Raw genomic sequence first — 27,955 nt, 5'->3', positions numbered from 1 at the left:
ATTTTTTGCGCCATGATGTTTACTTTCTATCGGTACCTTGATTGCACATATACGACTTTTTGATCGCTTTTAATTACATTTTTTCTGGATTTGATGCGATTTTGCACTTGGGGATTTTTTTGCGCTTACACCGTTTACCATGTGAGATCAGGAATGTGATTAATTAATAGTTCGGGCGATTACGCACGCGGCGATACTAAATATGTTTATTTACTTATTTACTTTTATTTAAAACATGGGAAATTGGGGGTAATTCAGACTTTTATTAGGGGAGGGGGCTTTTTACTAATAATAACACTTTTTTTTTTTTACTTATACTAGAAGCCCCCCTGGGGTTAGGGTTATTCCCCCTGGGGTTAGGGTTATTCCCCCCTGGGGTTAGGGTTATTCCCCCTGGGGTTAGGGTTATTCCCCCCTGGGGTTAGGGTTATTCCCCCTGGGGTTAGGGTTATTCCCCCTGGGGTTAGGGTTATTCCCCCTGAGGTTAGGGTTATTCCCCCTGAGGTTAGGGTTATTCCCCCTGAGGTTAGGGTTATTCCCCCTGAGGTTAGGGTTATTCCCCCCCCTGGGGTTAGGGTTATTCCCCCCTGAGGTTAGGGTTATTCCCCCATGGGGTTAGGGTTATTTCACCCCCTGGGGTTAGGGTTATTCCCCCCCTGGGGTTAGGGTTATTCCCCCCCTGGGGTTAGGGTTATTCCCCCCCTGGGGTTAGGGTTATTCCCCCCCTGGGGTTAGGGTTATTCCCCCCCCTGGGGTTAGGGTTATTCCCCCCCCTGGGGTTAGGGTTATTCCCCCCCTGGGGTTAGGGTTATTCCCCCCCTGGGGTTAGGGTTATTCCTCCCCTGGGGTTAGGGTTATTCGCCCCCTGGGGTTAGGGTTATTCGCCCCCTGGGGTTAGGGTTATTCCCCCTGAGGTTAGGGTTATTCCCCCCCTGGGGTTAGGGTTATTCCCCCCCTGGGGTTAGGGTTATTCGCCCCCTGGGGTTAGGGATATTCGCCCCCTGGGGTTAGGGTTATTCGCCCCCCTGGGGTTAGGGTTATTCGCCCCCCTGGGGTTAGGGTTATACGCCCCCTGGGGTTAGGGTTATTCCCCCTCCTGGGGTTAGGGTTATTCCCCCCCTGGGGTTAGGGTTATTCCCACTGGGGGACTTCTAGTATAAGTATACTGATCTCTCATTGAGATCTTTGCTGTATACTTATACAGCAAAGATCAATGAGATCGGCACTCGGATGCTTTCGGCTGCTGCAGCCGAAAGCATCTGAGTGCTGAGCCGGGATCAGCGCCATTTTGGAGCTGACACCCGGCTGGTAAAGATGTGTGGATCTCTCCTCCAGGACAACGTTCCACCCCACTAGACACCAGGGAAGTGCTGCATCCGGTAATCGGATGCAGCTGTCATCTTTGACAGCTGCACCTGATTACTGTATTAGCGGGCATGGCGATCGGACCGCGCCCGCTAATAGCTGCGGACCCGGGCTACACGTGGCACCCGGGACCGCGGCGGTTCAGAGCAGGGTCGCCGGACGGCTTTGCTCTGAACACCTCTTGCGGACGCATGACGTACCGGTATGTCATGCGTCCTTAAGAGGTTAAAGGGGTTATCCAGCTCTACAAAAACATGGCCACTTTCCCCCTCTCTTTTCTCCAGTTCAGATGTGTTTTGGTTGGGAGGGTGGGGAGGAGGGACGGAGCGGTGGTGCAAAGTTAGGCCACAAATACGCCCGTTTGGCATGGGGCTGCAAGTTTAAAAGTAATTTTTTATGACAATAAAAGCATCACCTGCCGAACGGACCACAGGACAGATCTTGGAATAAAAACAGCTATCCGAAGGTACAAGTGGTTTGGGGGGGGCAGATTGTGCGTACAGAGTCGCTTTAAGCTCCATTTACTTCAATGGAACTGAGTTTGAAACCTCACCCAATCTGGAGACAAGAGAGAGTGAAGTGGCCATGTTTTTGTAGCACTGGATAACCCCTTTAAGCTGACTAAATGACCTTCATTTATTGTCCGCACATCCCTCCAAGTAATGGGGATGTGATGGAAGTAAAGGCCCACACTATTGACCTAGTCATTCATGCCATGTAATAGACCCCTAATGAGGGCAGAACCCGCTAGATCAGTACTAGTATGGGGCACAGCTTTGCCCATCTAATACACCATAGAGGCAAGTTCACACTAACGAAAAGATACTTAAAACCTAGCCTCTAAATCCATGTTAGAAAAATCTTGTCTTCCAGTACTTATCAGCTGCTGTATGCACTGCAGGCAATGTTGTTTTCTTTCCAGTCTGACACAGTGCTCTCTTCTGCCACCTCTGTCCGAGGCAGGAACTGTCCAGAGCAGTAGCAAATCCCTATAGAAAACCTCTTCCGCTCTGGACAGTTCCTGACATGGACAAAGGTGGCAGCAGAGAGCACTGGGTCAGACTGTAAAGAAAACAACACTTCCTGCAGGACATGCAGTAGCTTTTAAGTACTTAAAGACTGGAGATTTTTTTTTAAATAGAAGTAAATTACAAATTTATATAACTTTCTGATTTGAAAGAAGAAGATTTTCGTCGGATAACCCCTTTAATATAAGAAACATTGTAATATATCTTATCAGACAAAAATGCTTTCTCCTGTTAAGTGTCTTCCCTCTCCATCCTTCCTGGTAAACTCACTCAGCAACGAATTGGCTCCTCATGTACACACAAAGAGAATCTTATCCTGAAATGTGACAAGAAATATAGAATTACCCCCCTCCCCTGTATCCCCCTGTCCCCTTTTCTGCCCTCCATCTTCTCCCCTCCTGGGTTGGACTGTATGGCTCGGGGAGGGGATATTTTTAAGCAGCAACCAGTAGGCACCAGATCTGCCATTGAGCAGCATGTGATACCCATCCGGTAAGGTAGAGGTCCTGATCATGGGCAGGGGGTAGATCTTACAGGGGAGTATTCTGCCCTCCTATCAGATATGAAGTGTTTGGCCGGCGCTTTATCTCACGCTGTTTGCCAAGCATTGTTATAGCCACAAATGACCTTGTTGGCTGTCGGCCACGGAGCAGACATGGGAAAGTCAGGGCTTGATGTGTTTTTCTTCTCTTCAAGGTGTGAGCATTGAGCGCTCTGAATGAGAACGGACTCGCCAATCTACCGCAGCCATGGCCTATACTAGCAGCCGAGACCCAGCGCAGCTGACGCAGACCATCTCCGCCAACATCCTGAGGATAACACAAGGCTGTACGTCACCCCTTCTACATTCATCTGTCAAGAATTGTAATTTAAAGAATGTAAAGAATGTATTCAGATATGGGGAAATAAAAAGCGTGATGTGGCACATGACAGGCGGCCGTTCTCCAGCTCTCGTATTACAAGGGTTACTTTGTGCGGGGAATTTCCATGGTTTGTAAAGGGAGCTACAAGGTTCATGTGATATAGCGGGTCCCCCCAAATGCATCTATGGTGCTCTGTACACTACAACTTGGGGCTTTACTTCTGTTGCAAAACTATGACTCCCATCATGCCATGGCAGATTGTGGTTGTGAGTTGTAATTGTGTAACAGCTGGAAAGCCAGAGGGTAAGGTATATTGGCCCAGAGATCCTTAAAGGGTTTTCTGGGACTTTTTCATGGATGGCCTGTCTATTGGGTGGGGGTTCAGCACCTAGCACCGCCACTGATCAGCCGTGCCACCTGCGTACACTGAGAACTGAGCAGGAAGCAGACAGCGCCGTACATTGTGTAGTGCCTGAGTTGAGTTACTGCAGCTCATTCACTTCAGTTGGAACTGAGCTGCAGTAACCCAGCATGGCCACTACACTGTGTATGGAGCTGTCTGCTTCTAGCTCTATTTACTTAGTATGCAGACACCACATCAGGAAACTGTAGTCCCCAAATGCCCCATGTGTATGGTAGCCATACTGTGCCTATGAGACCGCCATTGCTTTGACACCTCAGTTCAGGATTGATCAGATCAATAGTTGATCAGTGTTTGCCCAGGTCTTTTTATCAGGGTGGGCATACCGAGGTATTTTATATGGATAATTATAGGATTGGTTTACGTTTACAGGGGTTTTCCATAAATATTATATATTAATGGCCCAAATGACAGGGCTGTGATGCCGTCACAGGAGGATTCTGCATAGTAAAGACTGGACATGAAGAAGTATGAACCACAATAGACCTCAGCTTCTCCCGTCCTGATATGTCGCTGATTTTCTTATTTCATATTTGTCGTATAAAATGTAATGTGAGATTAATGACCAATGTACAAGCCTGGAGAGACAGAAATGGCTGCACATCGCACCCATGTTTGATAAGAAGCTTGCTCAGCTGCACTAAAAACCAACAGCAGAAGTTAGTATATACTTTCATCAAACCATATTGCCTCATGTACCATGTGCAGATCTTCTGGTCCACATGAGTCCCTAACCAAACAACACTGTGTCGGTCAGTGAACGCCTAATTAGCAGGAAGCACCTGTGTACATATAGTAAGCACTTCCTCTTTTCTCTCATTCTGCCTGCAGGAGCAATGGTGAGAGGTAACATCTTGTTCACACTTGTGGTGCTCGGTGGCCGCTTTCTCCACCGGCAGTGCCTGCAGGGTTTGAGGGGGCCCTTGGGGTTTGGTCCTGTGACATTGGGGTTGCAGGGCCATTCCGTGGTCCCCCTTCCCTGCTTGCGCACACTTTGCGGGTTGGGCGTTCACTGACCGGCAGTGTTGTTTGGTTAGGGACTCATGTGTATCAGAGACCTGCACGTGGTACATGAGGCAATATGGTTTGATCGAATTATATACTTCTGATGTTGGTTTTTAATGTAGCTGAACAAGCTTTAGTGTCAACCATGGGTGCAATGTGCAGCCATTTCTGTCCTTTAGGCTTGTGCTTAATGACCAATGTGTTGTGTCCTGTGCAGCTGCTGAGATCCAGAGGATAGTGAATCAGCTGGGAACCGTACAAGACACAGCCGAGCTACAGAACCAACTGTGAGTAATCCGGCTCGCTCTTTCCTAGATATTGGACGTTGCATAACCCGTCACTGCTGTGGACATACTGTTAGGTCATGACAAGAACACTATGAGACTGCAGAGTTATTACAGTCTTGACTCTTGCTTCCAACTAGGAGACTGTGCAGCTTAAAAAATAGTGACTTTCAGCAACACCACAAGGTAATTGGGGAACCCGAGGAGGCCTTGTTTCAAATGCATGCGGGCTCTGCAATGTTAAGACGTGGCCTTACACAGATGCTTATCAGGCAACTGAGTGTTCCTAGCAGTGATTGTTCCCATAACCTCCCCATGTAAATGGGCCAGCGATCAATGGATGAACAAGTAACAAATGATCTTTTAATCTGCAGCAGCTGAGTCAATGTGGCATGGACTAGATTGTCCGTGCCCTAGGCCTGCGATGCCTCTCCTTTCTTCCTCTCCTCCCTCCTGATGATAAGGAACGCCCCTGGCAGGATTTCTCCTATTCATTGCTTGTCTAGGCAGTGCACATGTGCTGCATTGTGAGGGCAGGAGAGGCGTCGCAGGCCTAGGGCACAGACACTCTAGGCCACGCCTCATTGACTCAACTGCCGCAGATCATAAGATAATTTTTTTACCCTAACCAAGGCACCGGGAGCATAATAAAAGACACGACTGGGAAGCTCTTACTATCATCAAACGGATGAAACCAGCGGTTTGGGGGAGTGGGTCGGTGAATGCGGTATCGCTTTAAGTGGGTTGTCTGAGGAGCAGAAGACGGCTGAATTCTTCTGCTCCCTGTTGCTCACTTTCTGAGACTCCACATCTGTGAAGTAAGCCTGTGAGATTCTGTGGTAGTGTAGATAGCAAAATCCGCTGCCGTTCCCATTACTGTCAGTTTGTAAAATGCCATCCCCCTTTACCCGATGCTGCCCAGTGAATACTTTACCCGCCTGCGCTGCAAACTGCTTCTGTGGCTCCTGACGTCCCGCTCAGCCATCAGTGGGTGCGGCAGGACAGTGCACTGATTGGCTGAGGGGATAAAGTGGTTACTACAAGGGCAGGGAGATCATCCACATTAATGGTGCGTTCACACCTACAGGATCTGCAGCTGATTTTCTGCAGCAGATTTCATTTAAATAACTGAACACAGCATCAAATCTGCTGCAGATCCTGTTGGTGTGAACGCACCCTAAAAAGTAAATTTTAGAAGGTACAATTTAAATCCTAAATGGGGTACACAAGACTCCATTATCATGGGGTCTGAGATTGGGCCCACGATGAGCAGAAACTAATCCCTTATCCTGTAGCTAGTGGGTCATTGCCTTTGTGGGCAAACCTCTTTAACCCCTTCCCGTAAGTAAGATATATATATATACCTTCCTACTGCACATACCCTGTGCTGTAGGAATGTATATATATATGTTCCTGACCAAGGGGCTTCTGATGTGTGCTGGACCGCTGCAGTAAGAGCGGTCCAGCACACATCAGTGTGTCCGGGGCCAGAGGTATTGAGAGGCAGCTGCAATCCCGCAGCTGCATCTCATTAACCTCTTAAAGGCTGCGATCTATAGTGATCGCAGTGTTTAAGGTACTCATTGACAGAACAAGCATCTGTCACTCAGTGATCGGGACCCCCGCAGACATGCGCATGTACTGACGGGCGGGGGTAAGCCTCTTACCTCCGTCCTGTCAGTTCGGTGATCTGTGTATAGAGTCTCCTCTCAGGCAGGCTCTATACATAGATCGCCGATAACACTGATCTATGCTATGCTATGCTATGGTATAGCATAGATCAGTAAATTTAATCTAATGATTGCATATTTTACAGTGAAAAAAAGTGTAATAAAAAAAAAAGTTTTTAAAAGTATAAAAAAAAAAACGCATAAACACCCTCCCAATAAAAGTTTAAAATACCCCCTTGCCCATTATAAAAATATTTTAAAAAATAAATAAACATATTACATATTGTAGCGTGCGTAAATGTCCGATCTATTAAAATATAACATTGTTCCCGCACGGTGAACGGCATAAATGGAAAAAAAAAAATAAAAAAAACAACACACCAGGATTGCTGATTTTATTAAATTATATATCAGAAAAAAATAAAATAAAAAGCGATCACAATTTTTCTGTTACACCAATATGATATGGGATCACCCCAACCAGCCCTGTAGGTGGAAAAATAAAAGCGTTATGGCTCTTAGAAGGTGAGGAGAAACATTGCATTAATCTGACCCGGACATCCGTGCATCAAAGGGCTCTGTCTTGAAGGGGTTAAGGACCATGTGATCATTTAACTATAACTCCCTATTTAGCTTTGTTATCTGTATATTGCTGAATGGCTACACAGTTTTACATCTATTCCAGCTGGGCTCATATAAACCTGCTGGGAACTTAGGTACTTTCTGGCCCCAGAAATACTTCTGCATAAGGCACAGTACTTTTTCTAAGGATTAAAGGGCCTGGCGCATGAATAAATATGATCTATCTTTTTTAGTCCATGCAAAGGGATTTTTAGTCCATGCAAAAATCAAAAAGACACCCGCTGTCAGCGCAGGCTCCGTATCAAAAAAGTTTATTTAAAATAGTCCAATACTATAAACGCGTTTTCGAGGCTTGTAGCCTCGAAAATGCATTTATAGTATTGGACTATTTTAAATAAACTTTTTTGATATGGAGCCTGCGCTGACAGCCGGTGTCTTTTTGATTTTAGGATGGTCTTAAATTATTACTGTCACTTTAAAAAAAAAAAAATTGACAAAGTTGGGGTCTGGGTGTTAGATTCTCACCAGTCGCCAGACAGCTGAGAGAAGCGTGCAGTTAAGTGCTTCTCTCTCTGGCTCACTGCTTTACCTGTCTCATTGTAGTCGGGTCCCAAGATGGTCAGATCAGAGAGAGCCAGGTTGAAATTGTTTAAGTAACACTTTAAAGGGGTTATCCAGTGTTAGAAAAACATGGCCACTTTCTTCCAGAGACAGCACCACTCTTGTCTCCACCTTGGTAAGGTTTTACAACTCTGTTCCATTGAAGTGAATGGAGCTTAATTGCAAACCACAGCTGATCAATAGTGGTGTTGTCTCTGGAAGAAAGTGGGCATGTTTTTTTAACACAATATAACCCCTTTAAGGACTGTACTAGAGGGCCCGATGCCTCCTATAAGCAAGTGCTGGTCTGCTAGATCGGCGTTCGCTTACTAAGCCTATTACGCTGCTCATTAAGCAAGAGCTGCACAGACATTGTTAGCGATGTCCGTGCAGCCCTTACCCTTAAACTGTATACATGATATCTCCACAGCCCTCAGTGTTTTTCTTCCTTCTGCTCGCTTCCTGGAGCTGCCGTTGTAGCCTCAGAGAGGGTCTCTGAACTGACAGGGCACTCAGCCAATCACTGGCCAGAACAGGACTTCGGCAGCCAGTGATTGGCTGAGTAGCCTGACTGTTCAGGGACCCTCTCTGAAGCTACAATGGCAGCTCCGGGAAGCGAGCAGAAGGAAGAAGGCTTTGTATCATTATTATATCTTCTCATGTTTTGTCTTGTTACTTATACATAGGTTTTCAGCAACTTTTCTCCTGTTTTTTTCCAGACAGCAGAAGATACAGTTTGTGAACAAGCTCGCCAAAGACACAGACAAATGTCTCAAGGAGTTTTCATCCCTCCCTTTCGACAGCGATCAGGTAAAGATGACATGTAGCACATAAAACCATTGCGGGTAAAGAATCACTCATAAATTGGTGTTCTGAGGGTTGGGTTTGTTACCACCTTTGCTGCACTTTCTTATCTTTGCAGTATATTTTTTCCTTCCCTGTTACGACTAGATTACCTCTAGCTTTCTCCCACTTTTCTTCCCTATGTTTATATATATATATATATATATGTATGTATGTATATATTATTAGCTGTGCTGCAAAAGCTATGATTCCCATTATGATAGCTTCGCCTGTCCAGACATGATGACAATTGTAGTTTTGTAACAGCTGGAGGGCCTGAGTTTGACCCCTATGGGCTCATGCACACTGACCAATAGACAAGGAATTAGGGCCGGTTCACACTGAGCAAACACGGCGCAATTCCGCCGCGGAATCCCTCTGTGCTCAGTGTCCTGCTTTGAGCGAATGAAACATCGTGTGCCTGTCTGCTCCCTCTCCTCTCCACTCAAAGAATGAACATGTTCATTCTTCGAGCGGAGAGCGGCGGCAGCGGACGAGCGCGCGCCCTCTTCATTCCGCTGCGGATTCCGGGATTCCACGGCGGAGAGCTCCGCCGCCGAATTACTCCGTGTTTGCTCAGTGTGAACCGGCCCTTAAGGAGGAAAGATCTCTGCTTGAAAATTCCTTTTCTATTCTGCTCTGGCTGAATTTGAGCGGAATGCAAGCAGAATTTTAAAGTGACACTGTTGGGTTTGTTTTTTTGCAGAAATCAATAGTCCAGGCGATTTTAAGAAACTTTGTAATTGGGTTTATTAGGCAAATATGTCATTATCTGCATTCAAAAAGACTTTCCCCAGTCCCCCCCCCCTTCCTTCCTCTCTCAGTCACTGCTCATTATGAGGAAATCTCGACTCTTTTACAGTCGAGCCCTGTGTAACCTATAGAGGAGGGAGGAGGGAGACAAGTCGCCAGCAGAGAGCAGAGAACAAAGGATTACACAGTGGGACCTGTGTGAAAGCTAGTATTCAAAGGTCTTAGAGGTCAATGCTGACTTCAGAGGAGAGAGCCTGGTGATGTAGCTGTAAATTAACTCTTTGTTGTCCTGTTTTGGTGCCTTATCTCCCTCCACTCCTCCCCTCTCCATAAAGAACCTTGAAGACAGGGGGAAGAGCTTGAAACTGCTTTCTCATGATAATAATGCATTTTTCGGCTAAAAAATCCAATTATCAAATTTCTTACGATCGCCTGTACTATTGATTTCTGTAAAAAAAATTTAAACGACAGGGACACTTTAACAACAATTAAAGCCACATTGACTTCTATAGGATTCGTCTAGCAAAATCCACCCAAAGAAGTGACATGTTACTTCTTTGGGCGGAAAGCAGATCTGCGGCAGGAAATTCTGCTCGGAAATTCTGCAGTGTGAACAAAAGAGCGAAAATCCCATTAAACACATTGCCCTGTTCATATTTTACAATTTCAAGCAGAATTTAAGAGCGGATTCCTCTTCAATTTCTCTCCTTTTGCTCAGTGTGCATGAGCACTATGATGGAGTAAGCACAGAAGGATATTTTAGCGCACTATAGCTTCTAGCACCCATTAACAAATAAATAAAAAGTAAGCTTTTGGTTCCAGCTTCTCAGTATATGGCACTCCTGGACCACTAGACCATTTTTCATTGATAAACTATCTCAATTGACCACTATGACGAACAATCTTACTCGTTCACCCTATTACACAGGACGATGATCGTTACTTACAATCGTTCTTGCGCTCGTCCTTTCCTAGCTGATAGACCAGGGAACGACCAAGCGCCACGTTGTTCAAAAGATTTATGGACAATCAACAATGAAAACAGGTCCAGATTCTATCAAACGATCAAAGATTTCTCGTTGGTCGTTTAATCGTTGCCTGCTATTACACAAATCGATTGTCGCTCAAAACCAAACGATTTAACGCTTTTTTTAACGATAATCGTCTTGTGTAATACCACCATTACTGCAAGGGTTTTATCATAAGGGTCATAGACATTAATGCTACTGAGGAAGGAGCTAAGAGAATGCTGTTCTTCTATCCGCCATCTCTCATGAATACATTGCCTGCAGCTAGAGTAGTAGCATGGAACTGTGCGGATTATCTACATCTCCTGATCCACATACGTGTGGTCCGTAAACAACACTTCCCTGGTCACCTGCTGCTCTCTGCATGGTGAGTCCCTATGGGATCAGTGCAGCAGTCACGTGGGCTGACACAGCATCGTTGAAGGCCACAGAGGAGAACATGGCCACAGGATTGCCAGAGAAATGGTAAACTGTGTATCCAGTCCATCAGAGATGCTTAGGCCGGGTTCACACTACTTTTTTTCCAATCCGTTTTTTGCAAAAAAAACGGGTGCAAGTGTGTGCATCCGTTTTGATCCGTTTTCCCATGACTTCCATTATAAAAAAAAAAAACAGATCAAAACGGATCAGTTTTTTTTTTTTTTTTTTGACGGACACAAAAATGAGGTCTACCATGTTATCTTGTGTGTCAAAAAAAACACAGATCTGTTTTGATCCTTTTTTTTTATATATATATATGGAAGTCAATGGACAAACGGATCAAAACAGATGCACACACTTGCTTCTGTTTTTTTCTATCTGTTTTTTGCAAAAAACGGATTGCAAAAACGTAGTGTGAACCCAGCCTTATATGAAGAGGGAGATCTATCCAAGTCCAGATCATTTGGTGCAAATCGAAACAGCTGCCATTGAATACTTCTGCAAATGACGTGATTGTCAGGACTTACTGTCATCGTCTTTGAGGAACCCTTCTCGTAAAAACGTTTTCCAAAGCCTATACTTTAAGATTTACTTAATATACTAGGCATCTGCTTTATGACCCTGCTGTATGTTGTTGGTCAGTGCTGCTGTACTGTCTAGTCAGTTATTCAGCCATCTAATACCAGACTGGTGTAACATTACTGACCACATTCTTCTCCCCATACTGTAAAAGGGGTAGTTCACCCCCAAAAAATTACTTTCAAATCAACTGGTGCCAAAGATTTAATAGATTACTTCTATTAAAACATTTCCAGTCTTCCAGTGCATATCAACTTCTGTATGTCCTACAGGAAGTGGTGTATTCTCTCCAGTATGACACAGTGCTCTCTGCTGCCACCTCTGTCCATGTCAGGAACTGTCCAGAGCAGTAGCAAATCCCCATAGAAAACCTCTCCTGCTCTCCAGACTGGAAATGATACTACTTTCTGCAGGACATACAGCAGCTGATAAGTACTGGAAGACATGAGATTTTTTTAATAGAAGTAATTTACAAATCTTTGGCACTTTCTGGCTACAAGTGATTTGAAAGATATGTTGTTTTTTTTTTTGTGAACTACCCCTTTAACCCCTTTTAGTACAGAAAACATGAGGGGGGAGGGTGATGGCCCATGGTGACCCATCCTATTTGTATGATTTAGTTTACAGCATAGGGATTAGATTTCGTCCTTCTTCTTTGTTTCCTCCACATCTTCTCCATGGTTGAGGTTGACGGTTGACATCTTTTTCTATCATACTATGTATACGTTATGTACTTGCCGTATAACTCAATTCTTCTTTCTTTTGCAGAGACAGAGAAAGCTCCAGAAGGACAGACTCCTGAACGAGTTTTCTTCCGCATTGACCAACTTCCAGAAGATTCAGAGACTAGCTGCAGAAAAAGAGAAGGACTTTGTGGCCAGGGTCCGGGCTGGCTCCAGAGTATCGGTAGGTAGAATCCATTGTAGTTTATTTCTGAGGAGAAGAAATGGGGGTCAGCATCTATCTGTACACTATCTGGTTGCTTAATAGCAGCCTAAGTAGTAGAGATTTATCAAACATGGTGTAAAGTAGAACTGTATGTAAGCGAGCGCAGATCTGCTAGATCGGCCTATTACATGAGGATCATCCATAAAGCCCTAGCTGCGTATATAGAAAATAAGAAAGCAATACTTTACCTCTCCATGCTTCATGGCTTCCTTCCAGCTTCTCCTTGCGTTCCCAGACGCCTCTGAAGTGACAGGCCACACATCCTGTCACTGGCCAAGAAGGGACAGAGCCATGGCCAGTGATTGGTCACTGCATAGATGGCTTCAGAAGCTACAGTAGTGACTGTGGTGAGCCGGGAGAAGCCAGAAGGATGCCAGGGAGCGTGGAGAGGTAAAGTATAGCTTTTTTATTTTCTCAGCATTTTCATTGGCCGCTGACTTTGGCACCTCCTAATTGTCTTTATTACACGGGGTGATATCTTCCTGAATTGGCCGGATTGGAAAGGTATGATAGGCTGTGAACTAGTAATGTCTTCTACAGGCTCTGGTCCATACTCAGCCTGTACTAGGCAGCGTGCACCCCTATATATGTTTTTCTTTAACAGAGGGGAAGGGGTGAATGTAGATCATTCTACATGGTGGTCATGGTCAGGGGGTCCCACCGAGACCTAAAATATACAAATAAATGCCTTCCCTATGATGTCTGGACGCTATAATGTACTTGCCTATTTGTGGATATTGCACATGGTAACTTGATTTCTATCTCAGGCCCAGCCTCGCTTTAAAGGCTCCTCTGGTCAATGTTTTCCATGTTCCATCAAAGCACTGAACATTGGGTTGGGACCCTCATACTGTTTTGTGATCGGTGGTGTACACCTTTTTATACTGGTGTTTTTACCAGTATAAAAAAAAATCTTTTTTTCTTTCAAATCAGCTGGTTTCAGAAATTTATATAGATTTGTAATTGACTTCTATTTAAAAATCTCCAGTCTTCCCATACTTCTGAGATGCTGTGTGTCCTGCAGGAAGTGGTGTATTCTTTCCAGTCTGACACTGTGCTCTCTGCTGCCACCTCTGTCTGTGACAGGAACTGTCCAGTCCAATAGAAAATCCCCAAAGAAAAACCTCTCCTGCTCTGGACAGTTCCTGACACAGACAGAGGTGGCAGCAGAGAGCACTGTGTTAGACTAGAAGGAATACACCACTTCAAGACATACAGCAGCTGATAAGTAAGGGAAGACTTGAGATGAAACTTTCAACTTTCTGAAACCAGTTGATGTCCTTGCTGAATCTCTTTCTTCCTAAACTACCATTGTGTTCCCATATTCCAGGGTGGCGCCCCAGAGGATGGACTTAGGGACGGCTCATTGGTCAACTGGGAAAGGTAAATGTGTTCTTTCTATCTGGCACTCAATTGGCGTTGAGGACGTTGGAGCGGCTCTTTTATAATCAATAGAGCTGAGTAACAGAGGGGAGGGCAGATCTTCGCACTGGGGGCCCACCTCCAGTGCTTCATGCTGGGCCGGTGCTCCTGAATAGACCAGCACCATGTACGGAAACCGGGCAGTGGGTCAAAAAAATGACCGCGGCATCGGCATCCCCACACCGGCGCTAGTCTATTCATGTTAAAAACAAAAGCAATGTACCTAGAAGGAAGAGGGAGAGTTCATACAGGCTGTGTATGAGTGTAGAAAGGGAGGAGAGCACCCACAGGGCAGTCTGCACAGGAAGAGGGAGAGTCCATACAGGCTGTGTATAAGTGTAGAGAGGAAGGAGAGCACCCATAGGGCAGTCTGCACGGGAAGAGGGAGAGTTTATACAGGCTGCGTATGAGTGTAGAGAGGGAGGAGAGCACCCTCAGGGCAGTCTGCACAGGAAGAGGGAGAGTTTATACAGGCTGTGTATGAGTATAGAGAGGGAGGAGAGCACCCACAGGGCAGTCTGCACGGGAAGAGGGAGAGTTCACACAGACTGTGTATGAGTGTAGAGAGGGAGGAGAGCACCCACAGGGCAGTCTGCACGGGAAGAGGGAGAGATCATACAGGCTGTGTATAAGTGTAGAGAGGGAGGAGAGCACCCTCAGGGCAGTCTGCAGGGGAAGAGGGAGAGTTTACACAGACTGTGTATGAGTGTAGAAAGGGAGGAGAGCGCCCACAGGGCAGTCTGCACAGGAAGAGGGAGAGTTTATACAGGCTGTGTATGTGTGTAGAGAGGGAGGAGAGCACCCATAGGGCAGTCTGCACGGGAAGAGGGAGAGCTCATACAGGCTGTGTATAAGTGTAGAGAGGGAGGAGAGCACCCATAGGGCAGTCTGCACGGGAAGAGGGAGAGCTCATACAGGCTGTGTATAAGTGTAGAGAGGGAGGAGAGCACCCATAGGGCAGTCTGCACGGGAAGAGGCAGAGTTTATACAGGCTGTGTATGAGTGTAGAGAGAGAGGAGAGCACCCTCAGGGGAGTCTGCACAGGAAGAGGGAGAGTTTATACAGGCTGTGTATGAGTGTAGAGAGGGAGGAGAGCACCCACAGGGCAGTCTGTATGGGAAGAGGGAGAGTTTATACAGGCTGTGTATCAGTGTAGAGAGGGAGGACAGCACCCACAGGGCAGTCTGCACAGGAAGAGGGAGAGTTTATACAGGCTGTGTATGAGTGTAGAGAGGGAGGAGAGCACACACAGGGCAGTCTGCACGGGAAGAGGGAGAGCTCATACAGGCTGTGTATAAGTGTAGAGAGGGAGGAGAGCACCCACAGGGCAGTCTGCACGGGAAGAGTTCCATACAGGCTGTGTATAAGTGTAGAGAGAGAGGAGAGCTCCCACAGGGCAGTCTGCACGGGAAGAGGGAGAGTTTATACAGGCTGCGTATGAGTGTAGAGAGAGAGGAGAGCACCCACAGCGCAGTCTGCACAGGAAGAGGGAGAGTTCATACAGGCTGTGTATGAGTGTAGAAAGGGAGGAGAGCACCCACAGGGCAGTCTGCACGGGAAGAGTTCCATACAGGCTGTGTATAAGTGTAGAGAGAGAGGAGAGCTCCCACAGGGCAGTCTGCACGGGAAGAGGGAGAGTTTATACAGGCTGCGTATGAGTGTAGAGACAGAGGACAGCACCCTCAGGGCAGTCTGCACAGGAAGAGGGAGAGTTTATACAGGCTGTGTATGAGTATAGAGAGGGAGGAGAGCACCCACAGGGCAGTCTGCACGGGAAGAGGGAGAGTTTATACAGGCTGTGTATGAGTGTAGAGACAGAGGAGAGCACCCACAGGGCAGTCTGCACAGGAAGAGGGAGAGTTTATACAGGCTGCGTATGAGTGTAGAGAGGGAGGAGAGCACCCTCAGGGCAGTCTGCACGGGAAGAGGGAGAGTTTACACAGACTGTGTATGAGTGTAGAGAGGGAGGAGAGCACCCACAGGGCAGTCTGTACGGGAAGAGGGAGAGCTCATACAGGCTGTGTATGAGTGTAGAGAGGGAGGAGAGCACCCACAGGAGACTCCTCAGCATCGGTGTCTGTCAGCAGAAGGGAGAGGAGATCTCTCATAGGCTGCACAGGAATGAAGCTGTGCTGATTCCCGAGAGTTAGGGTCCTTTTACACACACATATACCTGACAGATTTTTGAAGCCAAAGCCAGGAACAGACTATAAACAAAGAACAGGTCATAAATGAAAGACTAAGATCCCTCCTCTTTTCAAATCCATTCCTGGCTCTGGTTTAAAAAAATCTGTCAGATAAATCTGTGTAAAGACCGCAGCATCCTGGGCACGCAAACCTCCCATCTAGCACATAGGACTGGAAGTCTTCTAGGAGAATGTTGTGGTCTCATAATAGGTGATGCACTAATACAGATTGCGGCATGAAACGTGGTGCACTTAGGTAACCAGTAAGATAAATAACAATCACCTTTTCATGGTTATAATAAGGATTGATTGTCTATCCATTGGTTTATGCTTTACACATACCTAATGGCTGATGTATATATTCCAGTGAGAGCCAGTCACAGGTGACCTTGCAGGAGGATCTCATCACAGAAGATGATATGCGGCTCATAGAAGAACGTGAGACGGCTATCCATCAGCTTGAGGTATGTCTCCAACACTGCGTACTGCTGACATGTGCGGTCAGTGGAGGCTGTCAGGGGTCATCTCGAAATGACAGCCCCTATTTATGTAAACTATTCCGACAGAGCTCAGAGCTTCATGTTCTCCATCCTAATACAGCCAGTCACTGGTTAAGGTGGGACACTTGCAGCTCAGGTTAATGGAGGTGAATGGAGCTGAAGTGTCTGGGGGGGGGGCTGTTTTTGCAAGAAACAAGCTGTGGTTTTTTTTTACATTTCTTTCTTAAGTTATATAGCGTTGTAATAGCGTTGTAATTTTATTAAAGAAATTGTAAATTTTTTATGTGTTTTCATTGACACGCAGCAGTGAGGGGCGACATGGCTCCTCTGCTGCCACCAGTGGCTGCGTCAGGAACTGCAGGGCTTCAGAATCCCTGTGCCCAGCACAATTATGTATCACGTGCAGCACTTGCTTTACCGAGTGGTGGCTGTAGCGCTACCTACACAGGCTGCTTCCCAAATCGTAATGTGCAATGATACAGTGTATCATAGGGAATCTAATGCTGTAGAATGTACTGGAGGCAGAGCAGACAACACTATCTGGTAATGTACAGCTATAAGCAGCCCGCTGTACAGCACATGGTCAGTCTGGGCAGTGTTTTAGCTACAAAAAGTAAAGAAACGTAAAAGTTATAGTACTTTGGGGAAACAACTGTCGTGCTCATTCATTATAATATTTTTTCCCTATAATTAAAATAGTGGCTCACAAGGGTACAGAATCGGGGAGTCCTGGGGTCTACAACAATCTCTGCCCCTTTACTTACAGTAAAGTCAATGCATCTCTGCACCAAATCCATGACTTACCAAGGCGTACCAAGACGTGATCATCGCACGTAGGGAAAGCCATGTCCACAAAACCACAGTGTCCTATAGCCACACAATGTCTCCAATGTAACAATGACATGTTAAGATGTGTTGCTATTGGTAAGTGTGGTTTCACCCAGATATAATGATCGCAACTGGGTATCCACCCCCATCGTCTCATTGACTTCTTAATGCGCTCTGTGAGTTCTAGTTTAGTAACATTTGCAGGTTGGACATGTTGGAGGCAAATTAATATTGGACATTTTATTCTCCACACAGCTACTCTTTCTTCTCTAATAATTCAATGCACATTTTCCAGGAGGATATCAGAGGGATAAACGAAATCTTTAAAGACTTGGGTATGATGGTCCATGAGCAGGGAGAGATGATTGGTAAGTAGTGAAGATATATATATGTGAACACATTAGAGTGGAATTATTATTATTCATGTACATGTTTTTTGGCATACAAAAGTCCCACATTTTTACTGATGGTACATTTGCTTTAAAGTGACACTGTCCCCCCCTTTTTGCATTCTGACTTCTCTACCCAGGTGTAAAGGGTAAATTTTGCAGTTTTCATACCTTATTTTACATCATACGTCATGGTGCTTGTTCAAGTAAAAAGTGATCTTTTATCAACTGCAGATTGTGCTGAGTGGGCGGGGCTTCGCTGCAATTGTGCCACTTAGTCCCGCCTGCCGCATGTCCTGCCCCTCCTTGATGTCATTGGCGCATAGGCCATTGGTATGTACCGACCTAAAGAGGGTGGGGCCTAGACCTTTAGGCCAGCTTGTTAAAATGGTCGTCGAGGGGCATGGCCTATGTACCAATGACGCTGCAGAGGGGTGGGGCCTACGGTGGCGCTGTGGGCAGGGCTAAGTGGCGCTGTTGCCATGAAGCCCCGCCCACTTAGCACAATCTGCAGTTGATAAAAGATCACTTTTTACTTGAACAAGCATCATTATGTATGATAAAAAAAGGTATGAAAACTGCTAAATTTACCCATTACATCTATGAAGAGAAGTCAGAATGCAAAAAGGGGGTAAAAGTGTCACTTTAAACTCCATTTTTGTCCCTAGACAGTAGATAGCCCACTTTGTGCCCCCATACTGCAAACTAATTGCCCCTTATACTGCCTGCTCACTTTGTTACACTCATTATATACCCCCACACAATTGAGACAAGTCCCATACTGGAAGGGTGGTTGGGTTGGATTACATCACTATATTATATCAGGCTTCTCAGATTGGTCTTCAACGTAATATGAAATGTGGGGTTTTTTCTTTATTAGTTGAGCCTAAGATTAGGGATATACATTTGTTGGTACAGTGTCGATAAAATAATAAGGGGCTTTGTTATTATTTTCTTACAGACAGCATAGAGGCCAATGTAGAAAGCGCTGATGTGCATGTTCAGCAAGCCAACCAGCAGCTGGCCCGAGCAGCGGAGTACCAGGTACAAGGGTTAATATCATGTAACATGGGTGGAAACTGGATTAGGTTTCCATTAAAGGATACTTCTCACTTTGCAACCCGTGGCAGAATCCTCAGAAAAAAATCCTGCAGGTCGGCGTTCCTCTTCAAACACAAGCCACGGTACAGAACTCCCGGAAGTGCCATAGACTGCATTTTAATACACTTACAATGGAGTCTACAGTGTTTCTGGGAGTTCCGTACATGATAGGTAATGAGAAGTGATGAGCAAACCGGGTTCCGAACCGGAACTTTCGGCATTTGACAAGCGGGGGCTGCTGAACTTGGATAAAGCTCTAAGGCCAATGACTATATCCATGATTTCCACATACCCATAGGGCTTTATTCAACTTCAGCAGCCACCGCTAATCAAATGCCAAAAGTTCGGGTTCGGATGGACTCGAGCATGCTCCAGGTTCGCTCATCTCTAGTAATGAGCAGTGTCTGGTTTCCTCCAGACATGGCGCTTAGCATTGAGGCCAAAAAGTTCCATCTTTGTTTCATAGGACCAGATAATCTTGTTCCTCACAGTCTGAGAGTCCTTTTGGTGATTTATTGCAGACTCCAGGCAGCTTTCATCCTGATGACAGGCTCCTTTCCTGGCCACTCTGCCATAAAGCCCAGAGGCTGCAGTGATGGTGGTGACCCTCTGGTGACACAGGATCTTTGGCATCTGCCAGAGAGACCATTGGGTTCTTAGTGACTTGACTTACAGCAAGCCTCATGGACATAGACTACAATAGACAGACTCTGTCCCTTGAGATGAATATGAAACATCACTGGGCGCGCTCTATGACCTTTGAAGAGGTCATTCTATAGGGAGCTGCTATTCTATAGGGAGCTGCTATCTACCGGTGTCACATGTTGCTGCAATGCTGTACAGATCACTTTACAACAGCCTCCTCTTATCACTATAAACACAACAGGAAGTCTCAGCTTAGTTTTGACCCCAGTGGTGAGAATGAAAACTGCAAGTTTTCAGGATTATTTTATAATATAGATGGAAAATTTGGAAAAATGTCACCAAAAATTCTTAAAAATTGTTTAACATAAAACCATTCTTTAAACAAGAAGTCCTTTTCTGATGACACTGTCCCTTTAAGAATTGGGAAACATCAGTGCACTGTATTAGCATTAGAGAATGATGTGGCTATGGATCTTTGCCCAGCTTCTCACTCTTATAATAATGTGGTATTACATAGATGTCGCCCTTCTCACTCGTGTATCTTTTTTTTTTTTTTGCCTTTTTCGTTCTAGCGCAAATCCAGGAAGAAGATCTGCATCATCATCCTGGTGCTTGTAATACTTGTCGCCATTCTCGCAGTGATTATCTGGGCGGCCACCAGAAATTAGGCCGTGCCTGAAACAATGGAGATCTTTCCAGTACTTTTATGTCTTTATTTTCGGAACCATTAATACTAATCACTGGAGAATGGCTCACACATTCAAGATGAAGAATACAATGTGTCTGTATATTATCTGTATGACAGTGCATGGTGGATTGTATAGGACTGTGTTTTCCCTTGCACAGTATACTGCAGGGCTGGGTGATTCATCAGAATAATTTAATAAAATTGATATTCGCCCCGATCCTACAGACGGGGAATATGGGGACCAAGAGGAGGGAGCAGTGTGTGGAAGAAGCCGGGGAGCAGGACAACAGGGTTGGTGACAGAGAAGGAGACACTCCTGGAAACTTCCATAGTGATGAGACTAGTGTTTATGTTTAAGTTGTGTGTCAGTTAAAGGGGTTATACAAGGTTAGAAAAACATGGCCGCTTTCTTCCAGAGACAGCACCACTCTTGTCTCCAGGTCAGGTCTGGTTGGCAATTAGGCTCCATTCACGTCAGTGGAACTGAATTGCAAAACCTACATCCGAACTGGAGACAAGAGTGGTGCTGTCTCTGGAAGAAAGCGGCCATGTTTTTCTAGCACTGCATAACCCCTTTAAGACTCATTGGCTCAGGTCTGACCCAATCTGCATGCAAAAGTCAAAACTGCTGCTATAGAATACACTCCAGAGCTTATCGGCTGACCCATAGGGACAGTGCCACCTGATCTGTAGGAAAAGTTCAGGCTGCAGCTATAACTCGATAGCGCTAAACCTCATTGCCGCCATGACGGTACACTTTACAGGACTATATTCTGACACTTCACAAGCATTAGCACAGCACCATCCTCGCACGGGTCCTGTTACATCTACTACAGCCAATGCCCACAGATTTACCCTAAGGATTGAATAGTTGTTTTCCCTGTATAAGTAAAATAGGAAAAAAACACTATATTCACCTCCCATGCCAGCGCTTGTTTAGTCTTCCTGTTTTTCCAGTGATAAAATTTACAGCTGGGGAGAGGTTGTACAGCAGCTCAGATAGTGGATATTGACAGGGGGGAGAGGAACCCTGGAAGACAACTCACAGGCTGCAGAGGAGAATTATATAAGCTGTATATAGAGAGGTAACAGAGTTCTTATAGTGTATTGGCTGCACAAGCTGAACTAAGCAACATTTATAATTAAGACCCATGGAGTAAAGCATTAAAAACGTCTTTTTAAACATGCCCATAGCCTCTAAGTTATAGTTCTGATGATCTGTATATATACAAGAATTGCTCTGCATGCAATTAAGTAAAAAAAAATAATTTACAAACACAAATAAATTTAAGACCATCACCCAGTCCTAGTATACGGTTTAGGCTCCATACACATTGTACTAAGCACTTGCACTATCCATGTCGGACAACTAGTAGATGATACCATATTTTATGTGCCATGCTGGGGTGGGGGTGGGGAGATTTCTGGAAGTGTTTAAAAAAAATCTTTGTTAAATAATTAAACTTTTTTTTTTATAATTTAAAATCTTTGCGTGAGTTGTTTTAATTTTCTTCACATATTTTATAAGTTATTTTTAATTGAAAGCAGAGAAACCTATTTTCGGGATTGTATGTGCTGTCCCTGTGCCTCTGCTGCATGACCACTGTGTTTCTGTTACGTCCCAGTATTAGAACCACACTGTGAACATACATGGTCAGGAGCAATCAGAAGGCCGGACAGGAGGAGGCGCCAGTTTTAACTTTGAGAGCTCAGTGACTTATGGTGTAGAGGATAGGTAGTCCCCTACATCTGCCAGCGGACCTCTGGCAATGGTCACCACAACTGTGGGGTCTAACTTTTGGCTACACAACACGTTGTGTTGCTTAGAAAGCATGGAATGAGAGGGAGTCTCCCATGCCACCAGAGACTAGGCCTGAGAGAACTTGCTGTGTGAACAGATGCTTAGACACCAGAATGCCGCCTCTGAATGCAGAAGGAGTCTATGGTGGTTGGTGGTGCAAGTGTTTAGCTGCTAAAGTGGGAGCAGTGCTTGGAGATCCTTGATGCAGATAAAGTTCTAGACAGCAGCTGAGAGGACTTGACCATCTTGAAGGTCCTGCTGATCTGTACAATTGCCCTACAGTAGGTAATAATAGGTTGGATTAGCAGGGACTTTGGGTTTAAAGGGAAACTATAAGGTTAGAAATAGAGATGAGCGAATCTCGAGCATGCTCAAGTCGATCCGAACCCGAGCGTTCGGCATTTGATTAGCGGTGGCTGCTGAAGTTGGATAAAGCCCTAAGGCTATGTGGAAAACATGGATATAGTCATTGGCTGTATCCATGTTTTCCAGACAACCTTAGAGCTTTATCCAAGTTCAGCAGCCCCAGCTAATCAAATGTCGAACGTTTGGGTTCGGATCGACCCGAACCCCGTTTGCTCATCTCTAGTTAGAAACATCTAACCTGCTGATATTTTCCTATAGCGCACAAGGCACTTAGCATGAAGGTTAAAGGGGTAGTGCGGCGCAAAAAAATTATTCACAGAATAACACACATTACAAAGTTATACAACTTTGTAATGTATGTTATGTCTGTGAATCGCCCCCTTCCCCGTGTCCCACCACCCCCGCCCGTGTACCCGGAAGTGTGTGGTGCATTATACATTACCTGATCCGTGTCGAGCCCGTCCGCCATCTTGTGCCAAACGTCATCTTCGGACGGATGGCCGAATCCCTGCCGCCGCCCCCCCTCTGCCGCGTCATAACTGTGCTCAGCCGCGATTGGCTGAGCACAGTTATGCTCAGCCAATCGCGGCTGATGACGCGGCGGAGGGGTGACAGCGGCAGCGATTCGGCCGTCCGTCCGAAGATGACGTTTGGCACAAGATAGCGGATGGGCTTGACACAGATCAGGGGGCGATTCACAGACATAACATACATTACAAAGTTGTATAACTTTGTAATGTGTGTTATTCTGTGAATAATTTTTTAGCGCCGCACTACCCCTTTCTTACTTTCATCCTCTGCGCCATTTCCATGCTATTAGCAGTTTAATCCTTGTGCTTATTAGGTGTTTTGGCGCACTGGGGGCGGGACTACTTCCCCTAGTGCACCGATCTGCCCCTGACAGGCCCATCCCTTCCAATGAATATCAGCAGATCGGGACAGCAGGGGGCAAAACGCCTAATTAACATGAGGATTAAACTGCTAATAGCACAGAGAGTGCAGTGGCTCACTGCCATATACCAGTAATACAGTTTACAGTATATAAAGGATTCCCTGCATGCTTCTTATCTGTTATGCCTTCCTAAGATTTGGACCTGTAGCGCAGTTTTTATAGACTATACAATGCGATTGAACATTGGTGTGACCACAGTATATATATAAGAGACAGGATCCTATTGAGGTTCAGTGAGGAGATGCTGGTAGGCAGACAATGTCCCATAATAGAAGGATATTACAGTTAGATGTAAGTTACAGGTGGAGACCCTTCTTCCTCCCAGAGGTAGATGAAATTCTTATAATAATTTCTTATATTACTGACTGTAGTACAAAGTAGCGGGCTAATAACTGGGCATTAGAATCACTGCTATTCATTGTGGGATAGAGAATAACTCAGTTGTTTTTTCTCATGTTCGCATTGGGATCATGTTTAGTATTTTCTTTCTACGATTTGGACCTGTAGTGCGTTTTTTATCTCTTGGTTTCGAAGACTGTATACAATGGGATTGAACATTGGTGTGGCCACGGTATATAAAAGAGACAGGATCTTATTGAGGTTCAGGGAGGACATGCTGGTGGGCACAACATAGACTGCAAACAGTGTCCCGTAATACAAGGATACTACAGTAAGATGTGAGCTACAGGTGGAGAAGGCCTTCTGCCTCCCGGAGGTGGATGACATCCTTACAATACTCATGGAGATGGAGATATAACTTGCCATTATGAACAAAAATGGAAACACTACAATGGGGACAGAACTAACATACAGTTCAATTTTTACGAGAGACGTATCTGAGCAAGAGAGTTCCAGAAGAGGAGCAATGTCACAGAAGAAATGATCAATCGCATTGGATCCACAAAACTGGAGCCTACATATGAGAAGAAGTGAACTCAGGGTCACCACCAAGCTAAGGAACCACGACAAAGCCACCAGAAGAACCTGAAGAGTCAAAGTCATCATTGCAGTATACCGTAATGGATTGCATATGGCCAAGTAGCGATCATAAGACATTACTGTAAGAAGAAATGACTCTGTAGTAGCTGAGAAACCAAAAACATGATATTGGGCAATGCACCCCACTAGGGACAGTGTACTGCCTCCATGTAGTATGACTCGCAGCATGTTTGGCAAGACGCTGGTAGTAAACACTGTGTCACAAAAGGACAAGTGACCGAGAAAAAAGTACATAGGAGACCGGAGGAATCTACTGAATAGAACTAAAGTGATGATCACAAAGTTACCACCCAATGATACAACATAAACCAGGAGGAGCAAAGGGAAGAGTAGAAACCTGAAGGCATAGAGGTTTTTGAATCCTAACAGGAGGAACTCTACAACGACCGTTTGGTTGGTTGGGTTCATGGATGCAACTGTATCGGGAAGAAAGGCGGAAAGCAAATATTAATATCAAATTACAAAATAATATAATTTAGAATCTTTTAATGTACTTTTGTTGCGGACATCAACAATTTCCAGGAATTTTTAAATGGGGACTTCTCTATCTAAGAGCCCGACTCATCACGTGAGACAGAGCCAGGAGAGGATCACGCTTAGCTCAGTCTTCTCGCTCATTTTCACGATTAGGACAGGTCTTATAGTTTAAAGGGAACCCGTCACCATAACAATGTTATCTAACCTACGGTCATCATGTTATAGAGCAGAAGGAGCTAAGCGGATTAATATATAACTTTTTCTAGGAAAAGATTCTGTATAACTTGCAATTTATTGCAATTTACTAAAGAGTCCAGTCCCTTGAGTGATACCGCCCACTGGACTCTTTACCACAGAATGATCAGGGATTTCTATTAACATGTTACAAGTTAGACTGAATCTGTTCCCACAAAGATATATATCAATCTGCCCAGATCTTCCTGCTCTATAACATGATTGAGATATATTAGATAGCATTGTTTTGGTGGCAGGTTCGCTTTAACAGTATATCATGTAAATTTACACACCACCCATTCCCTATTTGAGAGCCCAATAACATTAAGGCTATGTTCACACTGCGTTGTCTGTGCCGCAAAACTACAGCCGTTGTTTTGAAGTTCCCTATAATGACTGCAATACAATGTAACTACGGCCGTTGAATTCACACTATGTATCAGTAGTTTATACGGCCCCGTGGTTTCTCGGGCTGGGCACAGTATTTAAAGTAGATGACCTGTTTCATCCCGTTTATAAACATGCTAGAAATCAAAATTAAACAACGACCGTAGTTTCACGACTAGCCCGTACGATCGTAATTCTACGGCTGTAGTTTTGGTCGTAAAAGTCCGGCCGGTGAAAACAACGGCCGTTATTTTACGCAGTGTGAACATAGCCTAAACCATCATAGCTAGGACAATCACACCATAGTTTGGACCCCTATGCAACCAGTACTATTTTTTGTACGCCATTGACCTTGTATACAGCATTTGTATGAGATGGGTACTCACCATGTGTAATAGTGATCAGTTTACTATAGTTGGGTCACAATGGAAACCATTATATTGTGGTCAGCAGGGGTACGTGAAGTCTTCATATAGAGCATTATGAACAACACTTATGTGCACAACTCACTGGTGACAATTTATAGATATGCTGTAGACTGACATCAGGACTGTCTATATATTGTTTATTAGAAGTATTATAAATGATCCTTTATACAAGGCATGAGGGAATTATGGTAGCCCAGAGAATTGCCTCCAGGGCTTCTAGTGTAATTATTTAGACAATGGAAAAACATAGACGTCTAATTAGACAACAATGCTGAATTTCATTTTTCTACAATAGACACACATGGCCTTTGCGATGCTCAAATAACATAATCCAAAAAATTACAATGGGTTTTCTTTCTCTGTCCATCATAGTTTCCTCCTACCCCCAGGTTCAGCATCTCTAGCCTGAGCAATGAGCTAATATTGCTGTGGCCCGGATGTTAGACCTGCTGGTGGGTTCTGGTGTTTTGGTGGCCAGGAGTGGTAACACCCACACGCAGCAACCGGATCTTGGTTTGAACTGAGGTGAGCTGTGAGGTGTAGTGCTAGAGATGAGTCCCACTTTAAACAACTTTCAAACTTAACTTGAAAAAGGTTTCTTAGTGTAAAACATAATACTCCCAACAGGTAGATAGGAGAGATGATAGAAGAAACAATAAGTTAACAGGTGTCAGGAATGTGGTGAAGTGTTTCTGTAGTGTGAAAGAATATCTCGTACTCATGTATGGATGAGTACCAGTTATCTCACCTAACAGCCTTCTGCCCCACAATGTCAGGTTTCCGCCCTATTGGGGGTAGTACCAGTCCCGGGTCTCTGCAGTGAGTGCAGCTGGCTTGTAGAACCCTTCCTACTTAGCTGAGCGTCTGTCAGTAGAGAGCGGCATGTTGGCACTGTGCTCTACTGCAGGTCCAGTCTTGAGTTATCCGTCCCTTTTCGCTAAGGTGGTCGACTGTCCTGTTTTAGCAGTAAAATCCATGGCGTAGGCAAGGGTAAAGACTCCCCTTGTCTCTGGTTTCCCATGGGGTCTGACCTAGCAACCCATAGTGGTTGGGTAACTAGCTGCAGGAACAACTATGTACAGGCCCTGTCTGGCCTGTAGCCAGACACTAACTAACTACAAAAGGAAAGTTATTACTACAAAAGGAAGTGCAGCTGCACGGTAAGAGTGTGACATCTAGGTTACTCGGGCTGCCAGAGGGTTATACTTACCTTCCATGGCAGTTCCGGCCTCTTTGCTGTTTAAGTCTGCCTCAGGCAGCAGAGCACCGATATAACTGATCAGTGCAATGCAGAAGAAATCTAATGATTGCATATTATAGTCCCCCAGGGGGACTTAAAAGATATGAAAAGTAAAAGATAAAAAAAGTTTTTAAAGGACAAAAAAAAAAAAACACTTTTTGTTTAAATCACCCCTCTTTTTCCATTTTTAAAATAAAAACTGTAAACAACAAAAAAAATGATATATCGCTGCATGCGGAATTGCCCGATTTATTAAAATAGACCATTTTATTGTTCCTACTCCAAAAATGCTGCTTTTGGGCGATATCATCTATTGAATTAAATGAAATTAAAAAAACTGGTACCGATAAAAATTACAGATCATAGTGCGAAAAATAAGCCGTCATATCTCTCTGTAGACGTGTAGACGGAAAAATGATGAGGTTATAGAAGTCAGAATATGAAGATTCAAAACTAGGGATGGTCCAAACCGAGTTCGGTTCGGGTTCATACGAACCCGAACTCTCGGTAATGATTCCCGCTGTCTGCCCGCTCCATATCCCAGTTTTCCAGGTGGTCCTCCCGCTGTATCCACCCGCTCCACGGAGCGGGCAGACAGCGGGAATCTGATGCCGAGCGTTTGGGTTCATACGAACCCCAACCTCGGAGGGTTCGGACCATCCCTATTCAAAACCATGTTTTTTTTTCCTAAAAATATCACTTTTATTGCAAAGTGAACAATGTTGCAGCAAAATCCCTGAATAGATGCAGAACTGCAGGGTCTTTTTACAATTTTGCCAACAAATATATTTTTTTTCTTTTTTTGCAGTACATTTTACGGTAAAATAGATTTATTTAAAATTGCATTAAGGGACAATTCTGGCCAAAATCTATCTTATAATATGTTATTTCGTAAGCAAAGTTAGACAAATTCCTAATATACA

General features: G+C 44.8%; 2 protein-coding genes across 2 annotated transcripts in view; one reads left to right on the top strand and one right to left on the bottom strand.

The window, feature by feature from the left end:
- Positions 1–20,547, top strand: part of STX7 (syntaxin 7) — a 30,139-nt gene extending 9,592 nt beyond the window's left edge. The window contains exons 2-10 of the mRNA XM_069950670.1: positions 3,090–3,221; positions 4,900–4,969; positions 8,538–8,628; positions 12,210–12,347; positions 13,720–13,772; positions 16,365–16,461; positions 17,621–17,693; positions 18,676–18,758; positions 20,033–20,547. Of these exons, the coding sequence (XP_069806771.1) occupies positions 3,143–3,221; positions 4,900–4,969; positions 8,538–8,628; positions 12,210–12,347; positions 13,720–13,772; positions 16,365–16,461; positions 17,621–17,693; positions 18,676–18,758; positions 20,033–20,128 (780 nt within the window). The 5' untranslated portion in view covers positions 3,090–3,142 and the 3' untranslated portion in view covers positions 20,129–20,547. The remainder of the gene's footprint in view (positions 1–3,089; positions 3,222–4,899; positions 4,970–8,537; positions 8,629–12,209; positions 12,348–13,719; positions 13,773–16,364; positions 16,462–17,620; positions 17,694–18,675; positions 18,759–20,032) is intronic.
- A 3,194-nt stretch (positions 20,548–23,741) lies between these two features.
- On the bottom strand, positions 23,742–24,677 carry LOC138770446 (olfactory receptor 5G29-like). The gene has a single exon (XM_069949548.1). It carries the CDS (start codon positions 24,672–24,674, stop codon positions 23,742–23,744), a length of 933 nt encoding a protein of 310 aa, XP_069805649.1. The 5' UTR covers positions 24,675–24,677.
- Between the last annotated feature and the right edge of the window lie 3,278 nt (positions 24,678–27,955).

Source organism: Dendropsophus ebraccatus, chromosome 13 (assembly GCF_027789765.1).
Source record: "Dendropsophus ebraccatus isolate aDenEbr1 chromosome 13, aDenEbr1.pat, whole genome shotgun sequence".
In the NCBI taxonomy this organism is placed as follows: Eukaryota; Metazoa; Chordata; class Amphibia; order Anura; family Hylidae; genus Dendropsophus; species Dendropsophus ebraccatus.
The sequence above is the reverse complement of the archived record's forward strand: the minus strand, read 5'-3'. Positions and strand labels throughout refer to the sequence as shown.

What these genes read in the sequence shown, in the direction of transcription:
- LOC138770446 (XM_069949548.1), bottom strand. Translation starts at nt 24,674, where the DNA reads ATGAACCCAACCAACCAAACGGTCGTTGTAGAGTTCCTCCTGTTAGGA.